Below are 21,467 nucleotides of genomic sequence, written 5' to 3' on the forward strand. Positions count from 1 at the left end.
CAGCAGAAGTATTTGTGATGGTGTGACAGCAGAGTCTATTTCCAGGGGAGCCGTGACCCTCTTCTGCCACAGAAACCCAAATTTCCTGCTTGGGGGCTTGAACGAGAGCCTCAGAGGTCGGAGATGAGGGCTAGAGGGTACAAGAGCATTGCTCCTCTAGCCGGAGAGATGGCCCATCACAGCCCGGGCTTGGGGCACTGAGTCCTTGAGGCCGGCGGGACAGAGAAATGGCCGGGTTTGTTTGCAGATGGTGCAAGTGCCAGTAACTGTCCTCTCTCTGGGCAGGGCACGGGCACTGATGCTGTGGCAGCAAGTGGGAGCCGGGCCATGGTGGGGAGGCCAGCACCTGGGGTTGGCGGAAGGTTCTTGTCCCTAGGGTGACTCCTCCAGGGAAGCCCCCCTGGATTTCTCCACCAGGAGAGGAGTTGGCTGGGCTCAACCTTCCCTCCCAGACTCTCCCGTCCAGCCCCTCTGATGCCAGATCAGCCCAGCAGGTGCCCCTTTGATCCAGGCACCTCCAGGTGTTCTTATGCTGTTTATATGACAGGTGGGCAGGATGGTGGGTGGTCCAGGCACCGGTCAGCCTCCTTCTATTTTACAGATGCATTTGGACTCTGGGCTGAGCTGAAACCCAGTGCATTTCCTGCACCACTTCTGCTCTGGACTGAATGCTCTTGTGTGCCCCCTCCCCCTCCAATTCCTCTACTGAAACCTGAGGCCGAGTGGGATGGTGTTGGAAGGGGTGCTTTGGGTGGTTAGGCCACGGGATGGGGCTTCCATGGATAGGATTCATGTCCTTATAAGGAGAGACCCCAGAGGGGCGCCTGGGGCTCAGTGGTAAGCGTCTGACTTCGACTCAGGTCATGATCTCACGGTTCCTGAGTTCAAGCTTTGTGTCAGGCTCTGTGCTGACAGCTCAGAGCCTAGAGCTGCTTCGGATTCTATGTCTCCCTCTCTCTCTGCCCCTCCCCTGCTCACACTCTGCCTCTCTCTCTCTCGAAAATAAAGAAACACTAAAAATAAGAAAGAAAAATGAGAAGAGACCCCAGAGAGCTCTTCGGTCCTTGAGGCCACGTGAGGACACGGGGTGAAGACAACAGTGTAGTGACCGGGAAGCCAGTCCTCACCAGACATCAAATATGGGGGTTGGTGACTTGATCCTGGACATCTGACCCCCAGTCACCCGAGTGGATTTGGACATCTTAGGCATCCTGCCTGAAGGCGGGCCAGCTGGGCCCATAGCGCTGGACCTGCGGGCAAAGCAGGAGCTGAGGGAGGTACACACAGTGGCCATAACCCCTCCTGCAGACCTGGGCCTCACCACCCAGTTTACCTACAGAAAGCATGAAGGGTTGCTGAGCTCGGGGCCAGAGTGTAGGAGGAGGGATGGATGGTCGGCTTCTTCCACATTCAGTGATTTTATAATCCGTTAAGTGATTAAAAGAACATCAACCAGATTCCAGACACTGACCCTGCCCTGGGTTCGGTGAGCAGGTGGGTGCGTGGAGTGGGTCTGGCCCCTGGGCCGCTGTGCAGGGCTGCTCCTCTCCCTTGGAGGTCTCCCCGGTGGTGGTGCAACATCAGAGTCCCAAGACCAGGGCCTTCCTGCAGTCCAAGTGGCCCCCTCGACCACCTTCCAGGAAGTCAGGAACACACGCCCCCAGCTCCCACCTGGGCCTCCGTTGCCTGGCAGTGATGGCCTGTTGCCAAGCCCAAGGCCAGAGTCAGGGTGGAGAAATCTCAGATCCCTGGGCAGCCTGTGCTGGGAACGCCACACTCCACCACTCCTGGGGTTCCCCCAAGCCCACCTGCAAAAAGCGTGTGGGCAGCCCAGGGGAATCCCCCCGCCTAGGGCCCAAGGACCTGGACCGGCAGGTGTCAGCATGGCTGTGCAGTCACCACGGGCATCCAATGTGCCTCCACCTTCAGCCCCTGCGTCTCCACCTCTCACGTTCCTGTCTTTATGACCAAAGTGTGAGGCCTCTGAGAACATCCAAGTCTCTGCACCTGCATTCTTGAGGGAGGGCCGGGCCCCACTGAAGCGTGAGTAGGGGGTGGGGGAGACAGACCAGTGGAGGAGGCCACATCCTCCAGGGACAGACCAAAGGCAGCCGAGCAGCCCCTGGGTCCCCTGAGGGCTATGGCCAGGGGCTTTCAAAAGGGTACTCAGTGTCCCCCAAGCCAGTCCAGGGCCCCCTCCCTGGCTCCACTGAGAAAATAAAGATTGCCTAAAGGACACCGGCATGGACCACAGCTGCTGGGGGACGGTGGTCTGGGAGACTCAGGGCAGGGCGCCATCAGGGGTCCCTGGGGTGCTGCCCCTGAGGCCCAGGTGACCAAAGTGCTCCAAGAGAAAGTGAGCTACCTTGATGCCTGGCTGTCCTCCAACCCAGGCGCCAGTGACACAGGCTTGGCCCCCAGTGGGATCCCTTCGAAAAGCTTCTGGACCCTGCACACACACCTGTTCCAATCCCCATTTCTACTGCAGTCCGTCTGCCTCCAGGCTTCCAGATCACTCTTCATTCTGCAGATGCCCTTCCTTGTTTGCCCCGACTGGTTCTCCTGAGTCTTTTCCTCCACTCCTTATTCCAGCAACGCAGTGTGGGCTCCGGGAGCTGACCCCTCTGAGGGGAGCTGAGCTTTCCTTTAAGCCTTTGGACGAGGAACTAAGCTGAATCTTGGGGTGTTTAAGACATTTCTCTTTAGACCAAACGCTGTGATTTCCCTGGACTGAGAAATCTTTTCAAATCCTGTGGTGCCAGGAGGCTGGAGAACAGATCTGAGCCACAGTTACGGGAGCCCCAGGAGACAGACCCTGTCCAGCAGGGACCCAGGGGAGTGACAGGGGAGAATGGGCTATTTGGTCTTGACCAGTAAATGCAGGCCTGAATTAGAGGAGCTCAACAAACGAGAATTGATTGTGTCGTCTGATAAAGAAGGTTGGCCAGGTGGGTCGGTGCAGATGGCCATGGGGCCGAGGAGGGAGGACAAAGACCTCAGTGTGGGGCCCTCAGGCTGGGGGAGGTGGCTGCCAATCCCTGCGGAGACGCCACTTCAAGGCTGTGCCTCAGGGCTGTGCCCAGATCCAAGGGCACCAGCAGCTGTGCTTGCTGCACTGACGCGGCGGGCAGGAAAACAGAGCAGGCAACGAACCTCAGTCGGTGGCGTCCGGGGACCCCTACTCAAGGCCAGACCTGCGGGCCGTGCCCACTGCACCCGCTCAGATGCCCACGGCCTCAGGGCATTGCCACAGCCCTGGTACCATAGCAACAATACAGAGTTGTGATAAAAGCCATCTGTCATTCATAAAATGTAACGTCGCCTTTTTGCAAAGCCATAAGCTATCCCGGGGCTCAGCCAAGAAATGGCCTATAAAATCCTTAGTAATGACCTCAAAGCATACTTTCCAACATAAAGAATATTCTAGGCAGCTGCTTCTAGGATTTATCTGTGTGCAGTAATTTTATATCCAAAACTATTACCAGGCTCCGTGTCTGATGCCCCTCTTCAGCAGCTTCACCCTCCACCCCGCCCCCCTCACCCATTAGCAGCAGTAAAGCGTCCAGAATGTGCTTAACAGTCCTGGGAGCACAGGGCCCTGTCCCCCAGGGTGACAAGTGGCAGTGCTGTGCTCAGGTGCCATGCCCTTTGCCATTGATGCGTCACACAGCAGGGGCCCAGGAGAATGCCAGCTGTCTTCGGGACCCCCAAGTTACCAGGGAGGAGGAGCTGAGCCCTGTCTGGAATCTGTTCCTACGGTGACACTGGGAATAGCAGGTTTTGTCTGGGTTGGACGAGGGCAGGCATCCTCCCTGGCAAGGGTTGTTGGTTGCCCCTCTGACCACCAGACAGAGCCTGAGGTGTGCAGAGGATGGAGAGCCTCGGGAGGAGGGGCCACCTGGGGCCTGCACCCAACAACTGGAGGAGGCCTGGAATTTTCATGATTTGGCCGAGGAGGTTGTCAGTACCACTGTATTACACAAAGCCATTGCTGTGATGGGGGAGAGGAGGGGGGCTGCGGTGCACCTGAAGCAGCTGCAGGGGTCAATGCTCCCCCAGGGAGAACTTGAAATCCCCACACCTGGTGGGGTATCAGCATGGGGCTTTTGCTCCACACCCAGGAATTTGATGGCTCTAAATAAGATGTTTTTTTGTCATGTAGTCTCTCACTTGATTCTTGCATTTGTCTCCGAATATCCGACTTTGTCTGATATCTGCATTTTCATCTCTAATTGGCAAACCAATAAATTACATTAGGCATAACATGACATGTGGTAAATGCCTTTTAATTAAAAAAAAAAGTCTTTCTAAAATTACCCCTCTCTACCCAGAAAAAGATGGAATGACGTCATAGGCGACTTGGGGATAAAAATGTTTTGCAAGTTTTTTCCAGTTTGGCTTTCTGCATTCAGATTAGCAAGCCCTGATGGACATCAGAATGACATCCTCAATTGTTGAGAGACAATCTGATTAAAAACATATTCAATTACTATGTTCCCGTCTTCCCCCAGACCCTTCCCTTACCAGAGGCCATGGTCCCAGATGAATTGGGTCCCAGATGAATTAGCGCCCTAAATGGCCTACAAACTGGATCTAAAGGCATCTCCGCTGTACTGTCTGTGCGTCCACACGGAAACGCCTATCTGTGCCTGCTGAGAACCCGCTGGGCTGACCCAGTGAACAGCAAACAGCTAGCATGGGACCCATGACAGCGGCGCAGGAGCTTCTGGAAGAGCTGGTGTGAGGACACCTTTCCCTGTCTGCACGCTCTGCCCAAGGGCCCCGCACCACCTCCTCCATCTGCCGGATCCTGCTTCTGGGCGTGCACACACAGCCCCTCCGAGGAGCGCCCCAAGGATCCCCAGGCAGCAGCGATCTTGCACCACCAATCTCTTATGACTCTGCGTCCACCCTGCTGCCATCTGGGAGGCCAGAGCCTCTGCAGGACCTAGAACATGACACAGGCTTCCTGCCTTTCACAGAGGCGCTGGAGGTGCTTATTAAATGGCAAACGGCTCACGCCTGACTGCACTCAGCTGAAAGCCTTCATTTAGAAACAAGGAGAGTCAGAAGCAATCACTCGTGTGCTTGGAGCATCATCTGTGCTGCACACGGGGCTAAGCCCTGGCCACTTAGAGCCCTGGCTCTGCCCGTTTTCCAGCACCCTTCCCAAAGCCCTGGGAGGAGGAGGGGTAGATACTGCTCAGGGAAGAAGCCATGGCTCAGAAAGCCAAGTGGGATCACACGCCTCACGAGTGGGACGTGGCGGCAGCCGGATGCAGATCTGGCCCTGGGCCTTGTCCCTAACGACCCACCAAGGCAAAGAAGAGCTGCTCCCAGCACATGGACTGACCTGCGTGTGAACGGACAGCTCTGAGCACCAGCAATGGTGTGTGAGAGGCACCAGGCGCTTCCAAGACAGGTGCCAACTGAATCCTCACCACACTGTGAGGCATAAACGTCCCCTTTCAGATCAGGAAACAGAGGCCCAAGGCATCATTTCGCTGGTGAGGGACAGACCAGGCTTAGCTCAGGTCTGCAGGGCTCCCTCTCCGCCTACTGGCTCCAGCTTGCCCACAGACAACTGCCCTGCGTGGTTTGAACTCCAGCCCAGCGAATATGCCACCCAACAGGCCTCCACTCTCTTATAAAAACTAATGACAGTAGTCACACCCACTTTGTCAGGGTGATTTACCGCAGAGTCGCCGCTGTTGGTGGTTGTCGGCTGGTCCCAGCTCGAGGTCTTGTATTATTTCAGGGGTTGCTTTTGGAGCAGTGTCTGCACTGGCAACGTGGCCCCAGTGGGGGCCTGCCCCTTGTTTTCAAAAGGCAGTGTCTGCAGGGTAAGGGCCCCTCTCCCACCCCTGAGGCTGGGAGGGCTGTGTCCCTGGGCTCTTCCCAGCAGGTCCCCAGGCTGGAACAGCCTCCCAGACAGGGAGGAGACCTGAGTGCCTCTGACCCCTTCCTGTTAGGTCCTGCCTTTGCAGGACCCTACCGAGGGGTCAGGAAGCAGAGGCCCTGGCCATTTTTTGAAATGTTTCAAGTCATTGTAATCTGCTGGCTTCAAAGTTCAGTCATTGCTGTAAGTGTCTTCTTGGCATGAGTTCCAGGTGACAGGATTATGTGACAGGGCCCCACCTGGTTCATTCCTTCTCTCCCTTGAACCTCCAGCAGAGGGGCCGGCATGCAGCAGGTGCTGGGCAAACAGCCTCAGAAGGGGACAGGTTTGGGTAAGCTTTACTCCCCGCTCGCCCCCTCCCACCCCAGGCTGAGCATCATGGGCATGCCAGGTGACGAGGCAAGTGGGGTCCCAGCCTGCTGCAGAGGCAGGAGCCAGTCACCTGGGGGAATAACGCTCACCAGGATGGCGAGTTTCTCCCTGGGCCTCAGGAGAAGAAAGAGAGAGAGCACAGCAGAAAGAAGGCAACCTCTGGGAACAGGGGCTGCTTTGGCCCGAGCAGACACCAGCCTGGTTCCAGCCCTGTTGACCCACTGAACTCTTCCCAACAGACTCTGAGAAGATCCTCAAACACGTCCTCCCTCCTTACCATCATCAGGGGCTCCCATTGTGGACTCTGGGAATTTTCCATGAATTAGCTAGCATCCCACTGGTCACTAAGCGTGCTTTCCATGACCAGAGGGTGACACACCATGAGAATCTTCTGGGGCCTCGAATGTATGCTCTTCCACAGAGCCGGCGAAAGAGCCCTGGGCCATGGCCTGCGCTTGAACTTGCTTCCTTCCTGGGAGGCACCGTCTCAGACTGATCCCCTGACAGTGGTTGTGCCCAATGATTAGGAATCACAGCTGCTTTTTGCTTCCCCGTCACCGATTTACTCTGCTGAGGGCAGCTAGGTGAACGGTCAGTGAGCGCTCCTCGTACCCAGAAGCGGCAATGCTCCAGTGACTGGTTTTTAAAACCCACACACTGAGTGCCAGACTGTGGCCCAGCCGTCCGTGCAGCTACCACCACGCTCCCTGCTTCTGTCCCATGAAGGTCTACACTGGCTCTATTTCCCAGCAGGCAAAGTGTGGTTATGGTAAATTCCAGAGCATCACTTTATCATGTAGCATTACGACTGCCAGCTCACTTTCCTCATGATGAAGTGCAGACACAGTGTCATCAAGGTCCTGAGACAGGCTCCATCCTTCTGGAGATGGTGGTGGGAAGCTTGCCTCTGGCCATACCGGGCCAAGAGTGGTGACCAGGCTCCTTCCTAAGTGGGGGAACATTTAGTGATGTGACTAAATATGTGGCATGGAAATGAAAATTCAGTCCCCACAGAAATGACAAGAGGCAGTGACAGAACAAGGAAGCAGGGTGAGGGGGGGTCGAGAAGCCTGCGGATGTCTGGGCAAATAGTCCTTCAACAGCACATGCAAAGGCCCTGGGGTGGGTGCCTGCTTGCCTAGGAAGTAAAGGAGAGAGGAGTACAAGTCAACAAGGTGGGGAGGAGATAGGTTCTTGATGGTCTTGCAGCCCATGGCCAGCACTTTGGATGGAGAGCAACTGAAGGGCTCTGAGCAGAAAATTGACCTATTCTGTTTGTCTTAATAGGCTCACTCTGATGCCAAGTGCAGCATGCAGTGGGGGCCAGGTGGGCAGGGCAAGGATGGAAGCCAGGAGACCAGGGAACAGGCTGTCCCCACAGTCCAGGCCATCGGTGGCAACTTCACTCAGCAGAGGAGGTGGTGAGTGTTTCAACATGTGTTGAAAACTGCGTTAAGAAGACTTATGTCCAGGATGATTCCACGATCGTTTGTTGCAGGCAAATATTTGACTAGGAGTATGGGGGGGGGGGATGAGATTTTCATGTCACCCAAGGGCAAAGTGCCAGTTGGGCAGTAGTTCTGCAGACGTGGGTGTCGGGGTGCCAGTGCACCAATGATATCTAGTGGGACCGAAAAGGACCAGAGGTGCGCGGAGACGGGGGTCCTGGGACTGAGACCACGCCCCCAGGAGCAGGAGCCGGGCAATCGGACCAGCCTGGGACGGTGGCAGACGGAGCAGTGGAGGTAAGAGGGGCTGAGAAAGGGCCAGGGATATCCTTAGTGATCTGGATATCAGGGCCTGAGCAGGAGGACGGGGGGGAAAGGAACCCTGGAAAGTTCCAAGCCCATGAGGACATGGCCACATGTGTGTTTCCAAAGCTCTTCCTCATTTGAGCAGTGTTTGTAACAAACCTCTGGTGAGTGGGAAGGAGCTGAAGTTTCCCGTGGGTGCCCCAGTTGGAAAGAGCCAATTTCCTACTCTTCGTGGTTGGCTGAGATTTTTTAACACCACTAAGTGTTGAATTTTACAAAGTGGATTTTCAGCACCTACCAAGGGATCAGAGGATTTTCTCCTTCATCTGTGAAGTGAACAGAGTGATCGCTGCTTGGAGGTGGTATGGCCTCATCTGGAGGACATCAGAGCGCAGGAGTCCCTAAATGACCAGGGACTTTCCATTCCTTCCCTCCATGTTGGAGCAATTTCCATAACACCTACTCCTCGAAGGTCTGATCAAGGTCAGGCAAAACGGGCTTGACTTCTGTGTAGAGGGATGAATATCTGACAGCCCTTCAACTTCTCCTATATGATGGGTCTAGCCCCATTGTTCAGAGCTTCATTGGAACTTTCCTTTAAAGTGCCTATTTTGTTCGTGCCATCAGGCTGGTATTGCATGGCCCCATTGCTTTGGGGACTATAAAGCCTGCCCCACTCCCAGCTCTGAGCCTCACCTCAGGACTCTCCTCTGCACCCCTTTCTGTCCCTTGCTTGGCTCTCACAACACACGGGCTGTCCCACTGGCCTTTCCCATCTTATTAGCCACCTTTGGCACTAATCTCTCTCTGCTGCGTTTGCTTTTGGTTTACTCTTCATTTGGGCTTTTCCTTATCGCTCTTCTTTAAGTTTCCTAGACGGAAAGCTCAGGGCAGGGATGTTTGGTCGTTATAGAGTTCTAGGAATGTGGTCACCTCCCCAGGCCCCCTCTGCCCACCCTTGTGGTGTGTGGTGGCATCCTGCAGAATGTGTGTGGTGGCATCCTGCAGGTTTCAACAGGTGCTGTTCTCACTCACGCTCATTTTTAAACAGCATGCAATTTCCCTTCTGATCTCCTTCATGACCCCCAAATTATATACATGAGTGTTTTTATTTGTGGTATTAATTTCCAGGTAGGAACATTTGTAAAGCATAGATCTTGTTCTTACTAAACTGCATTGTGTTCCATGAACAGACTGCAGATCATATATGCATATGCTTTTGTATGAATGTGTGTGTGGTACTTACATACGCCCAGTGAGCTGACTGCACATGCCTTTGCAATTTCTTGACATTTTCCTTATGGTCAACAGACGGACAGTTTTTATGGCCATTCCATGTGTGGTAGAATATAAATCATGTATTTGCACAATCCACAATGGACAAAATAAACTCATACTCTTTTCTTGTTTTCTTTGTTCATTTTTGGCTTCTTGACCTGTTGCTTTAAATTAAAACAAAGATGCCCTGTTTTCCAAAGACCCCTCAGGCTGTGACCATGCAGCTGGGGAAGGAATGGGCCAGAGTCCCCCCCTTATCCACTGAACGCTTCCCTTCCCTCTGCCCGGCACAGAGGACCCTGGTGTCAACTCAGCTTCTCCTGTGGGGGTGTTGCTCCTGCTGGTGGCACCTCCCTGTGTAAGTCCCACAGGCCCAGGCCCCCTACCCCACCACCCCTGCCCACTGAGTCCAGTTCCCCCAGACAAGGGTTAGAGCTGCACAGCCCATGGCGCCTGGACACAGGTGCCCAGTGGTGACCATGACCCGCCCACCTCCAGCTCCCAGAATAGCCTGTGGCCGAGGCTGGCCTATAGTAAACAACCCCAGGAGCCTCCCTGGTGGGTCCCGGATGAGTAATCCTTAGGAAAACATCGAAGGATCCGAGAAGAATAGGTGCCAGGGCCTAGTGGGTGGGTCCCTCTGGGCCTCCCTCCTAGGCCCTCCTGGAATATTCCCCAGCCATTTGGCCAGGAGAACCCGTCATCCTCTGCTGAAGAGCCTGCAGCTCCCAGGAGAGTCTTTCTCCGGAAGTTCTTCCTCCTCAGCTCATCACACACACCCCGAAGTCCCTTCCCAACCCCCATCCTTGTGGGGAGGCCCACTTCCCAGACGACTGCTGTGCTGGCCCCTCCGCACCTACCCCATCCCTCACCCTCCAGTCACCTTCATGCCCTTCCTACACTGCTAACAGTGGCCCTTCAGCCAGGCCAGCTGGCGGCTTCACGCACCCAGGGGAGGTTCAGGGCACAAGGCTCACCTCCTGTGTGCTTTGACCAAGACTGAGGAGTGACTTGCTAGTGGGGGAGTCTGGGCAGACTTCTAGGCTGCCCCAAGCCCGTAAGAGCTGGTGGAGCCTCCCTGGGCCTCCTATCCCGAGAGACCCAGCCACGAAGAATCCCAGAGATCTGTGCCCAGGCTGCTTGCTCCCTCTCTGCCTGGAAAGCCCCTCCCTGCCCAATACACTGGGCACCTCCTTTTTCTGCTGGCCCAGACCTCGTCATCCCCACAACTGCAGCCCATCGCCCTCCCCTCACCCCTGCAGGGCCTTCCTGGCTGATATCCTTGGATGGTGCCCTGGGGGCCGTACCAGCTCAGGCATCCTCAGACAGCCCAGAGCTCAGTGCACAGGCACTCTCGCTGCTCAGAAAGGGAGGTTGGTGGTCCCCAGCCACCCTGTACAAACAGCCCTCACGTCACCCAGAATGCCCGATGTATAGAGGAACAGGCAGAAAAATCTGGCCAAGGGTTTTCATGCTCTGTCCCCTGTGGTGTGTGCTCTGTTCTCAAAGGCTGTTTTACGTGTACACCTCGGCCTTAACCCAAGTTGGACGATGGCTTTGGTCTGCTCTGAGTACCTGCTCCACACCAGGGCAGAGCATGAACGAGGTATCATGGGAGGCGCCTGTGTAATGGAACCTGTGCATTTGAGGGAAGACAGGCCATAAACAAGAACAGGAGAGTTGTCTTCAGATAGTGGTGGCTGCTGTTAGGAACACAGAGGGTGGGACACTGTGGAAATGGGTGGGGGTGCTTCGAAACCATGTGGACAGTACGACAACACTTCTTCAAGGTGATGGTTGAGACGAACCAAGAAGTACACGAGGGAGCCATCCAGTGGTGAGCAGGAGTCCAAATAACACCTCAGCTCCCAAGAGAATTCGGGTGGGGTGGGGGGGAGACGTGAAAATAAGTGCACTGCGAGCCCTTGTGAGGCCCCCCTACATGATGACTATGGGTCATGGGGGCGAGCCACCCCACGGCACTCTGAGGATGCTGACCAGGGAAGGGCGAGGGGCCAGAGGCTGTAGAAGCCCAAGGCCTGGGGAAACATTGTGGGGCTCAAGCTCTTGCTCCACCCCAACCCCTCCAGCGGCAAAGGGCAGGGGCTTTCTCACCAATCTCCACGAAGACATCATCTCCTAGGCCTCTGTAGGGAACCTCGCCCCAGCCCTTCCCTCTCCTGCACACAAATGGTGCAGTCGGTGTGGGAGGGAGGGGGAGTTCCAGCTCCAGGTGAGAGTCACCTTCACACCTAGTCCCCTCTAACCTCCAGCTCCACCTCCGAAAGGGCTGAGCTGCCTTTCACTTATTTCAAATGGTCTCAGAGACCCTTACTGCACTGATCAGTTGGGCTGGGATTCCTCTGCCTCATCAGCAATTATACAGTGGGCACCCACTACATGCTAGGCACTGAGCCAGACAGAGATTCAATGACGAGTCTGAGGGATGAAGTAGCCCGAATGCACAGAAGGGAAAACTGAAGTCCAGAGAGGGCAGGCAAGTGGATGGGAAGGCAGGGGCTCCCTCCTAAGGCCCCCATAGAGACTGCTTCCCTTCTCAGTCCTGCCAGCGAGGCTGAGAATTTACAGTGCCTTGAGGGCACGGCCTGTTTCCTTCGTGGTGGATGTGTCTGGACCGCCTTCCCCGGCCAGGGTCATTACCCTTCTCACCAGGACTTTAGACTGACATTCAAATTAATATCCCCTATTGGGGGCTGGGGACCCAGAGTTGTGTGGGCCCGGAAGAGGTCATGTAGAAGCGCCACGTCTGGATACGGGTGGCTGATTTCACGCATCTAGTGAAGCAAAAGACACACTGACACACAGGCACACACACACACAAGCAGCGAAGGAGGTGCGGCCTCCGCAAACACCAGGTACCTCTCAATGCCAAGCAAATCTTAGCTGGGGGGCGCCAGTGCCACCAGAGTTAAGGCGCAGGCGTGTCCCCTTGGGGTGGGGTGGAGCCCCTGGGGTAGGGCCCCAGCCCGGTGCAGGAGCCTCCGCGCGGCTCTGGCATCCCTCCACCCCCACCCCGTATTTGCTATTTTGGCCAAATACCCATCTCCTCTTGTCTCTACAGCCGCGGCGCCCCTTCGCCCCTTCATCTCCTTTCGCCAGCAGCGGGGCCCACGGGCACCGCCCGAGGCGGGGGCGGGGGGAGGAGGAGCACAAGGTCGCCGCCCGGCAGGGAGCTCATCCGGCGGCGCAGACGCCCAGCGGCTCCGGGGAGGGACTTGGCCTGGACTCTGGCCCTCCGCTCATCTGGGGAGGAGCCGGGAGGCTGCAGCTGGCGGCGTCCCGCCCGGGGCGGGCGGAGGTCCCTGGGAGCCGCAGCCCGGCCTGAGGATCCCCAGCGACAGCGCCGGCGCGCGCCCCCCAGGCGACAGGAGCCAGCGCGCCGCGCCCGCGCCCTCCGGCCTGCGTCTTTCGGTCTCTCCATCTGCTCTCGGCAACCGCGGGAAGAAGGCGCCCTCTCCTTAGCGGGCCCGGAGCTGCAGAGGCAGCGCGGGGCGCGGCCGATGGGAGGAGAAAGGAGAAAGAGAGCGGAGTCGGCTCGGGCCTGGCCGTGACTCTCGGGGCTGCGTCTCCGCCAATCTGCGGGCGCTGACGCGGGGGGCGGCTCCACGGTTCTCGGATATCTGCCGGCCCGGGCGCGGGGCGCCGAGAGGCTCGGCCGCGCGGGCGCTGCGCTCCGGGGACGGCCGCTACACCTGCCCGGGGACCTCTCCGGCCGCTCTGTGCGCCCCCCAACCCGGTGCCCGTCCCCAACTGGTCCCCGCGTCCTTGCGCCCTGCTTGGCCTTCAGGTCCCCGCCTCCGGGCGGCAGCGGCAGAGACGAACCCTGCCCGAAGGAACTGCCCCTTCTCCGGCTGCCCTGCCCGGCGCCTAGCGCGGCCCACGGAACTGCTGAGGGGACTGCGCCGCGCAGTCTCAACCGCCGCCCCCAGGCCACCGCCCCTTTGGCCTACATGGGCCGTAGCGTCGGGCTCCTGCGCGCCTGATGAGCGCAGAGACCCCACGCCGGTCGCTGCGTGCCCGGGGCCTCACCCGGCTGCGCCCCCAGCTCCGCGGAAGAGGGCCGCTGGGCCCGGCCGCTAAGGGCGCGGCCACTCCAGACAGGAGAGTGGGGACGGCCCCGAGATGGCCCGGCGAGCGGGCGCTTGGGCAGTGGGCGCCCCGCACGTGGTGCGGGCCAGGGGACAGCCCTGGAGCTGGTAGCTGTCCGACGCCAGATGGACGTTGACCCGCGCCGCGGCACTTTGTTCGTGCCAAACCAAGACTAGCTGGGGCACGGGCGGAGCGCGCTCCGGGAGGGCGCCCGGAGTCCCAGGCCGCGCGGCCATGAAGATGATCCTGGTTCGTAGGTTCCGCGTGCTTATCCTGATGGTGTTCCTGGTAGCCTGCGCGCTGCACATCGTGTTGGACTTGCTGCCCAAGCTGGAGCGGCGCGCCGTGCGGCCCTCGGGGGAGCCCGGCTGCTCGTGCGCGCAACCCGCGGGCGAGGCGGCGGCGCCTGGCTGGGCGAAGGCGCGGGGCCGCCCTGGGGAGCTCCCAGCCGCCGCCTCCGCGGCTGGAGACGCGGGCTGGCCTAACAAACACACGCTGCGTATCCTGCAGGACTTTAGCTCCGACCCTTCCTCCAACCTCACATCCCACTCGCTGGAGAAACTGCCGGCTGCAGCCGAACCGGCCGAAGGAGCCCTGCAGGGGCAGGATCGCGGTGGCCCCCGTCCTCGAGACGCTGCGAACCGACCGCTGCTCCGAGACCCCGGGCCCCGTCGGTCGGTGCCACCCCCTAGCCCCAGCGGGGACAGCTCTCTCCTGGCTAGACTGTTTGAACACCCACTCTACCAGATGGCCATTCCACCGCTAACGGAGGACGACGTCCTCTTCAACGTGAACAGCGACATCAGGTTCAATCCCAAGGCGGCAGCTGAGAATCCTGACTGGTGAGTGAGGCGGGGGGGGGGGGGGGGGGGGGGGGGGGGGGGGGGGGGGGGGGGGGGGGGGGGGGGGGTCAGCTCGCTAGGGGTGCTGGTAGGACCTGACCCCTCAACCAGCCTTCAGTCCGGGCTCCCCTTCCCAGGAAAGGCCTTGCACCTCCCAGGCATTGTGTAAAAAGGCCTAGAGGGTCAGGAACCAGAGGGTGTGGACCCTCATGGCAGAGGCCCCCCCTTCAAGGGAGCTTTGGGGGTCCGGCAGCTCACTGCCTCTTGTTCAGGGCACTGCTTTGTCTCCAGAATGACTGCCTCCTTGAGATGGGCCTCTGGGGGGCTTGGGGGTGGTTCCCTGTGGGGCCAAGGGAGGGTCAGTGCTGCCTTCACAGGAGAGCAGTGCTGACCTGCAAGGTCCTGGTCACGGGCTCCGGACACTGAGTCCAGCAATGCATGCATGCGTCGGCAAGAGACTGAATGAGAGGGGAGCCTGCCCCTAACCCTTCCCTGGGGAGCTGCTGGCCATCAGGCTTCCAGACACCGGGCAACATTTCTCTGGTGGGCACATCAGGAAAGTCTGCAGAAGCCTAATGAGCCCTGTGAGTCAGTCGCCGAGAACAAAATTAGCAGAGGGGCGTGCTGGCCCCAATGAGGTGGAACAAAGGGGCTCTCCCAGCCAGGGCGCAGACAGCAGCCTCCCTTGGAACAGGGCCAGCTGTGTTGGGTGACAGCTTTATAAAAGGTGAGAAGCATCCCAGGAGCGTTTCTTTAAACCGTCCTGGTGTCAACGCTTCCCCCCAGGCCCTCCTCAGCCACACGGGTCAGAACAAGGAGATGCTGCAACCCAGAGAAGTGAAATATTAACTAGCAGCCAAGAAATACCTGCCTGCAAGAGGGTTACCCAAGCAACGCAGGGGAAAGGCCAGGTTTCCAAAACATCTCATAAAAATCCTTTCTACTCTGAAATTTGACCAGGCCTAGGCTTTTCTGTCTAAATACACCAAGGTGTTCGGTGGCCTTTGAGCTTTGACTGCTGGCCAAGTTCAAGGAAATGCTCAGAAACTTGAGAATCAGAGCAGTGGCCCAGACCTGGAGCTCTTCACAGGAGAGACAGAGCCCAGAGCCGATGGCCAGTGATGCTGCCCCCGTGGGACAGGACTTGGGGCCACAAGGGCCCTATTTGTGGGTGAGTTAGAGCTACGAGAAGTCCCATTTTCCCTCCAGCCCAGCAACAGTCTCTGTCCTCTGCCAGCCTGGCCCCCTGACTCCAGAGACCTTAGGATGGGCCATGTGGGTGGCAGGTCCTCATCTTGGGCCTCAGCTGAAGTGAGTGCTTGCTTCTTTCCTCTCTCCCCACCCAAGACTGCTCTCGTTAAAATCAAATTTAGCTTCTTGCATCATTTCTACCCCTGGCTGTTGGAACCAAAAGACAGTGCCCAGGGAAGATTCCTGACCAGAGGTGTGTCCACATGTGCACACAGTTCGCGGTCAAAGGTGGCTTGCTTGCCTGCTCCCGGGAGGAGTTGATGGCCCCTCACACCCCAAGCTGACATCACGCTGGTTGGGCTGTTGTGGTGACCCCAGGACAGAGGAGGCAGGGCCTGGTGCTGATGTTACGGGCTTGGTCTTGATTTAGTTATAGCTGTCTGGGTGCCTCCGGAGGGTAAGTAGGAATTACGGTCTTTGGATATGTTATTAGTTAGTAGAAGAACAGCCACAGAAAAAGTGCGGACACCACAGGGTCCTGTCTGAGCAGAGGCACCTTTGAGTAAATCAGCATTTGTTTGGATCCAAAGTCTAAAACCTTGGCCTTGGCACCAGCTCCCCCTTATTCATCCGGACCTCACCCCTCCATTCTTTCCCTGCCGACTCTGGTCACCTTCATTTTCTGCAGGCCCCGTGAAGGCACTGAAAACGAAGAATTCTTGCCCACTGGGGAGGCAGCAGTGGACTCGTACCCCAACTGGCTAAAGTTCCACATCGGTATCAACCGGTATGAGCTATACTCGAGACATAACCCAGCAATCGAAGCCCTGCTGCGTGACCTCAGTGCCCAGAAAATCACCAGCGTCGGTAGGTGCCCTCACTGTGCTCTTCCATTGGGGCAGGTGGGCTGGGGCTGCTTCTTCCCCGCAGGAGAGCTGGGAAGCCATCGGCCCTTGCCGGAGCATCACCTCCTGAGATGATTTATGAGGCACCTTCTGGGAGGGGAGGGATGCCTTCCAGGCCGTCAGCGGCCGGGGGCTGCCGTCCACTGTGTGTGCCGGCACTGTGACAAGTCTAGCGAGGGAGGGAGGGGTGCCTTACAGCTTTGCTGTTGCATTCTGCTTCCCCACGTGAAGGCGGAGGTCCTCCGGAGGAGCACTTTCCAGACTTCAGGTTTCCCCTCCAGGGGTAAAGAAGGGCACGCCCCCTGGTGGCAGGGGCACCTCCCCCAGCACAGGAGGGAGACACAGTGCAGAACTCACAGGCTGGTGCTTTTGGATCAGCTCGGCATCAGAGCTCTGCCAGGTGCCCCTGCCTTGTCCTGTGCCTGAGGAGTGACCAGGGCTTGACACTGTCTGGGGTGGAGGCCCGTGCACTTCGTAATTCAGAGGCAACATCTCTGAGTATTTTGGGATCTGCTGAGTCAGACAAAAAGGGGCATCTGATGACTGACTTCAGGAAAATGTGTCAGCGGCAGTTTCTGATGATGGAGGTTGGGTGCCATTGTTCTCAGGCCTGTAGGCAATTGTCTGTGATTGTTCCCGTTAGTCACTGGTGGCAGTGACAGCTCAGGGGTGCCTTGAGGAGGCAGTGAGGGATGGGCTGAGGCCCTTCGGTGGAAGCTGCCAGGAGCCTGCCTAGGTACCATGGCCAGGAAGGCGTGGAGGGAGGCCAGTCGGGGGTAACATGAGTGTAGGCTCCCTGCCCTCACAGTGTCAGGCAGTTCTCTGACACAGTTTTCTGGTATTTTCCCAAGTAGCCGCGATGCTGAAAGGGTCCCAGTGCCCTGGGACTCTGTCCAGCTTCTGACACAGGGGAGATGGGCTGGCAAGTGGGTTTTGCAGGGGTCTTTAGGGGCTGTTTCTGTTCTCTCTGTCTGGTACCAAGCTGTCTGCTGGACACTTGCCTTGACGCATGCTAGGTTGCTCAGCCTTGTGAAGAAGAGCTGGCAGGAATGAGCTGGCGTCTTCCTTTCTTAGCTGGCTGTGCAGGAGGGGTCTGAGCACCTCCCCAGACCCCAGCCTTGCCCCAGCTGTCCCCATGGGACGCCAAGCCTCCCTCCTGCCTCTTGCAGGCGTCAGATGCTTTAGGTGGGGCTGGGAAGGCGGCTGTGTGCATGACAAGAATTGTGCCATAGAAAGCCACAGCTAGGGTGCCCTTTTCACTCCTGAAAGGAGACGAGGCCATTAAAGAAGTATCCAGGGCACTGACCAACTCACTAGCCCATTCAGCAGATGTTCTTGGGCACCTCCTGAACTCCAGGCCCCTTCCTGGGTAGTGGGTTGAGGATGAATGGACCCCAACAAGATTCCGCCACACAGAAGACCTGAGAGGCTCAGGGAGGCCAGGGAACGGACACACTATGAGAAAGGACACATGCTTTGAACACTATTCACACAAAATCTAGGAGGAGAGTTTAGAAAGGAGGAGGCATCCATCTGGAAGGAGAGGCACAGAGGACCCTCTATGAAGAGGTCTGACCTGAGGCTGAGATGAAGCATCCACGATGTCACAGAAGGGCGCAGGGAGGGCTGGGCTTTCCGGGAAAAGAATAACATTTTAAATTGCAAATGGTTTTAGAGAAGACTATGTGAAAAGAGCCTGCTCTGCTGCTGTCCTTGGTGCCGTTCTCTGCCTCAGTTTCCCCATCTGTCAAATGGGCTTGTGCCTGCCCAGGTACATTGCATTTGTTCTAATAAGACGATGCTTGTGAGCGAGTGTGCAAATGTTAACATCACGTGCTTGCAGGGCCACCACCCCCAAGTGCAGGGTCTGGGGCGCAGGGAGGGCTGCTGGGACTCCTGTGGCTGGCCAGGCTCACCATAGCCTTCAGGGAAGACAGCCTCCAGCCTCTTTGGACACCCATGCCATGCAGAGGACAGGGCCCAGCAGCTCAGGGAGCAGCTCAGGCAGAAGACAGGCCTCTGGGGCTCTCGGGCACATTGCCTACCCTAGACACCCTGCTCTCTCTGTCCCCCCAAGGGCCTGGCCTTGAGGCATCTCCCACCCACTTTTGGTCTGCCCTGGGCAGCGGTGGCTAAGTTGCCTGTCCATGGTGGACCGAGCCCGTGGCTGGGGATCTCATCCCAGGGTCCAGTTTGGCCCATGCATGGTGGTGTAAAAGAGGCGGGGGAGGGGGTGATTTCTTGCCCATCTGTCTCTGGTGGGCTGTCTGTGATGATATCACTCCCTCCCAGACGACTCTGGCCTCGCAGGTCCTTCTCCCTCACTGTGCAGGACCTGGCCGGTGCTGGAAGGCTGATTGATGTCCCTGGCGCCTGGCGTGAGCCTGGCCTAGCAGATTAATCTCTAGCACTTTGGGTTCTCGTGTGGAACATAAAGATGGTTATGACCTAGACCCTCCATTTGCAAATCTGAAATCCAAGCGTAACCTGTTCAACAGCAGAACCTGACTCAACCTGAACTTACATGGGGGCAAAACCTAAACTCACAAGTCTGTCTGTGAGCCCTTATTATTCTCCTTTGGAGTGAATATTCGTGTGTTCCTCTGAGGAAGGAAGAGTGTGTTTAACTACGGGGTTCTGCCCAGGCCTATCTGGGCCGCCACCTAAGGTGGGATGGATGCATTTTATTTGCGCCTTCTATCATCTGAGATGTTTGATGAGTGGCATGGCCCTATGAAACCTGTATTGTGGGGTTGCCGAGACACTTCAAGGAGCAAATAAGAGAAAGATGTAAAAATAGAGGCGAAGGAGTCTCTGCAGGCAGGTGTGTGTGTCAGGGCAGCATCCAGGAGCAGACCAGAGCCTCCTTGCCCAGAGAAGCCTGTGCTGGACAAACTAGTGGAGGGCCTCAGCCGACGCTTGGCCCCACACTCCCTGCTGCCGTGGTGAGCTTCCAGGTGAGCTCCCTCAAAGATGCACGCTTGCTGGGTGGCGTCTGCCCCCATGTCCAGTTGGATGTTTTGGTTAAAAACCCAGCTGCTTGAGACGTTAGCCCCTGGCTGGGCCCGTGGCTTAGGGGAGCCAGCTGGGTAGATTTGTAAATGGAGGCCCTAGGTAGGAGCTGTCTGCTGTGCCTGTCACTGCTATGACCCGGAGTTGGGCACAGCCTTTGAGGGTCTTGTGGGGGAACCCTAGATGGCGCCTCTTTACTGGAGCCCAAGCCTGCCTCAGGGTCAAGGTGCAGCAATGCCACCCTCCTGAACATGAAATGGGAGAAAGATGTAGAAATCACATTGACTCACACTGGCAGTGTACAGGAGAGTCTAAGTGTAAAGAGCTGGAGATCCACCCCACCTCTGAAGCCACTTCTGCAAACAGGAAACCTTCCCCCCCTCCTTTCCCTCCCCGTGAGGTGGAGCTCGAGCATCCCTGTTCCGGGCTCAGAGCTCTGTCCCTTTAGCCATCTGGCCACATCGGCCCCTTTCATCTTCAAGTTGTGCACCGTGTTATCAAATCCCGGAAACACTGTTCCTGCAAGCTTGCAGACCTTCTTCTCAGAATGGCTCCATCGAATCGCCCCCGTTCAGAACCGCTCGATCCACTTCATGAAGCACATGTGGCCTTCAGTACAGCTGCTATGGCCGACAGACATTTATTTATAGCCGGGCTCCTGGCTGCTTGGTAACGGCCGTTCGCGGCCTTTAAAGAGGTTTGGGACGTTATCTACCTCTATTCAGCTTGAAATCAGGCATGCAGCGCCTTCGGCTCGGGCCGGTGATAATTAAATCGCTATCGTGCACAATTATGGATGCAAAGAATAAATGACACAATTAACTGCTCTGTACTTGGAATTGCTTAAAAAGGAAAAGAAGTCACACCGGTGTGAGAGGATCCAGGCAGCCTCCGGCTGGAAGACACCACTGCTGCTCCATCCAGGTTAGGACGCGGTCGACCACCGTGGTCGGTCTCTGAACGAAGAATGAAGTGCTGGGCGCTAACTGATCTAGCTGGATCAGGGGCTAATGGGCCAGCAAGCTTCCAGGAACAAAGGCTGAGGCTGGGGCTGCCCAGGGTGGGCAACTGCTCTGGGGTCTCCTGGAGGCTGCCCTGTCTAATTGGTCAGAGGCCAGCTCCTCAGGAAGGCAGTTCCAGCCTCAAAGAGGCCATAGTCCCCCTCCCGCCCGGGGGCCACTTGGGGCCCAGACTCCAGGTGCTGGCTCTCCAGCCTGTAAACTGACAAGTGACAAGGCTCCATCAGCAGGAGGCACCTTAGGTCATTGGGGAGGAAGGACACAGCCCCTCCCTCAAGGATGATTACAGGCAGCACCCCCGAGAAGGTGATATAGCTGAGCCCCTCCTAGGTTTTTCTTCCAGCTGTCTGGTCCAAGATCAAGAACAAAAGCCCACCAAGTGCCCCTGGGCACCTGCCTTCTTCTGAGCAGAGACAACAGCTGGGGCTGCAGAGTCCCACAGGCCTGTATTCCTATTGTGTTCCTTCCCATTCCAGGGAGGGTGCTGGGTTCCCACTGGGGCTGTGCTGGGCTTTCTCTCTGAAGTAAATTTAATTATCAAAATAGAAGTGAGCGGTCTTGAAGAACATGGTATACACAGCAGTCTAGGCTGGGGGAAGTTACAGCTCAAACACCCTGGGGGGCACAAGTCAGGTAGAGTCCTGCCAAGACATCACGGCAAGTGGGATGAGAGGACCCAGCGCCTCACGGCCTCTTCCAGTTCCTCGCTCAGAGCAGCCCCCTCGATGCCGGCACCAGGGTGGTCAGCAGTGAAGGCCAAGTGGACATGCGCCACGCTGCTCTCTGAGGGTCCGTGCCCCTCATGCCCAAAGGCAGCCTCAGGGGCTCTGCCTGGTGCCTGGGGGTCTGGAACACGGGTCAGATCCCAGTCCTGCAGGAGGTGAGGCCCGTGAAGTGGGCAGGGAAGAACGGGTGACTTAAGAGCTCCTAGCGTCACATTCTTCAAATGTGAGTCGTCCATGGCGAGGCCCTTGCTTCCTCTGGCCCTTCAAATAAGGCAGTGGCTGTGAAAATATTTGGACTACCTGTCTGACCGTGATAAGGACAAGCATGGGTCCCACTTCCTAGACGAGGTGACAGAGGCC

At 57.3% G+C, this 21,467-nt stretch overlaps 1 protein-coding gene across 1 annotated transcript in view; it reads left to right on the plus strand.

Annotated features, from left to right (window-relative positions):
* The first annotated feature begins 12,528 nt into the window (after nucleotides 1-12,528).
* Nucleotides 12,529-21,467, plus strand: part of FAM20C (FAM20C golgi associated secretory pathway kinase) — a 48,871-nt gene continuing 39,932 nt past the window's right edge. The window contains exons 1-2 of the mRNA XM_039225956.1: nucleotides 12,529-14,255; nucleotides 16,135-16,313. Of these exons, the coding sequence (XP_039081887.1) occupies nucleotides 13,648-14,255; nucleotides 16,135-16,313 (787 nt within the window). The 5' untranslated portion in view covers nucleotides 12,529-13,647. The remainder of the gene's footprint in view (nucleotides 14,256-16,134; nucleotides 16,314-21,467) is intronic.

Source organism: Hyaena hyaena, unplaced genomic scaffold, assembly GCF_003009895.1.
Source record: "Hyaena hyaena isolate Hyena2069 unplaced genomic scaffold, ASM300989v1 scaffold_20, whole genome shotgun sequence".
Taxonomy (NCBI): domain Eukaryota; kingdom Metazoa; phylum Chordata; class Mammalia; order Carnivora; family Hyaenidae; genus Hyaena; species Hyaena hyaena.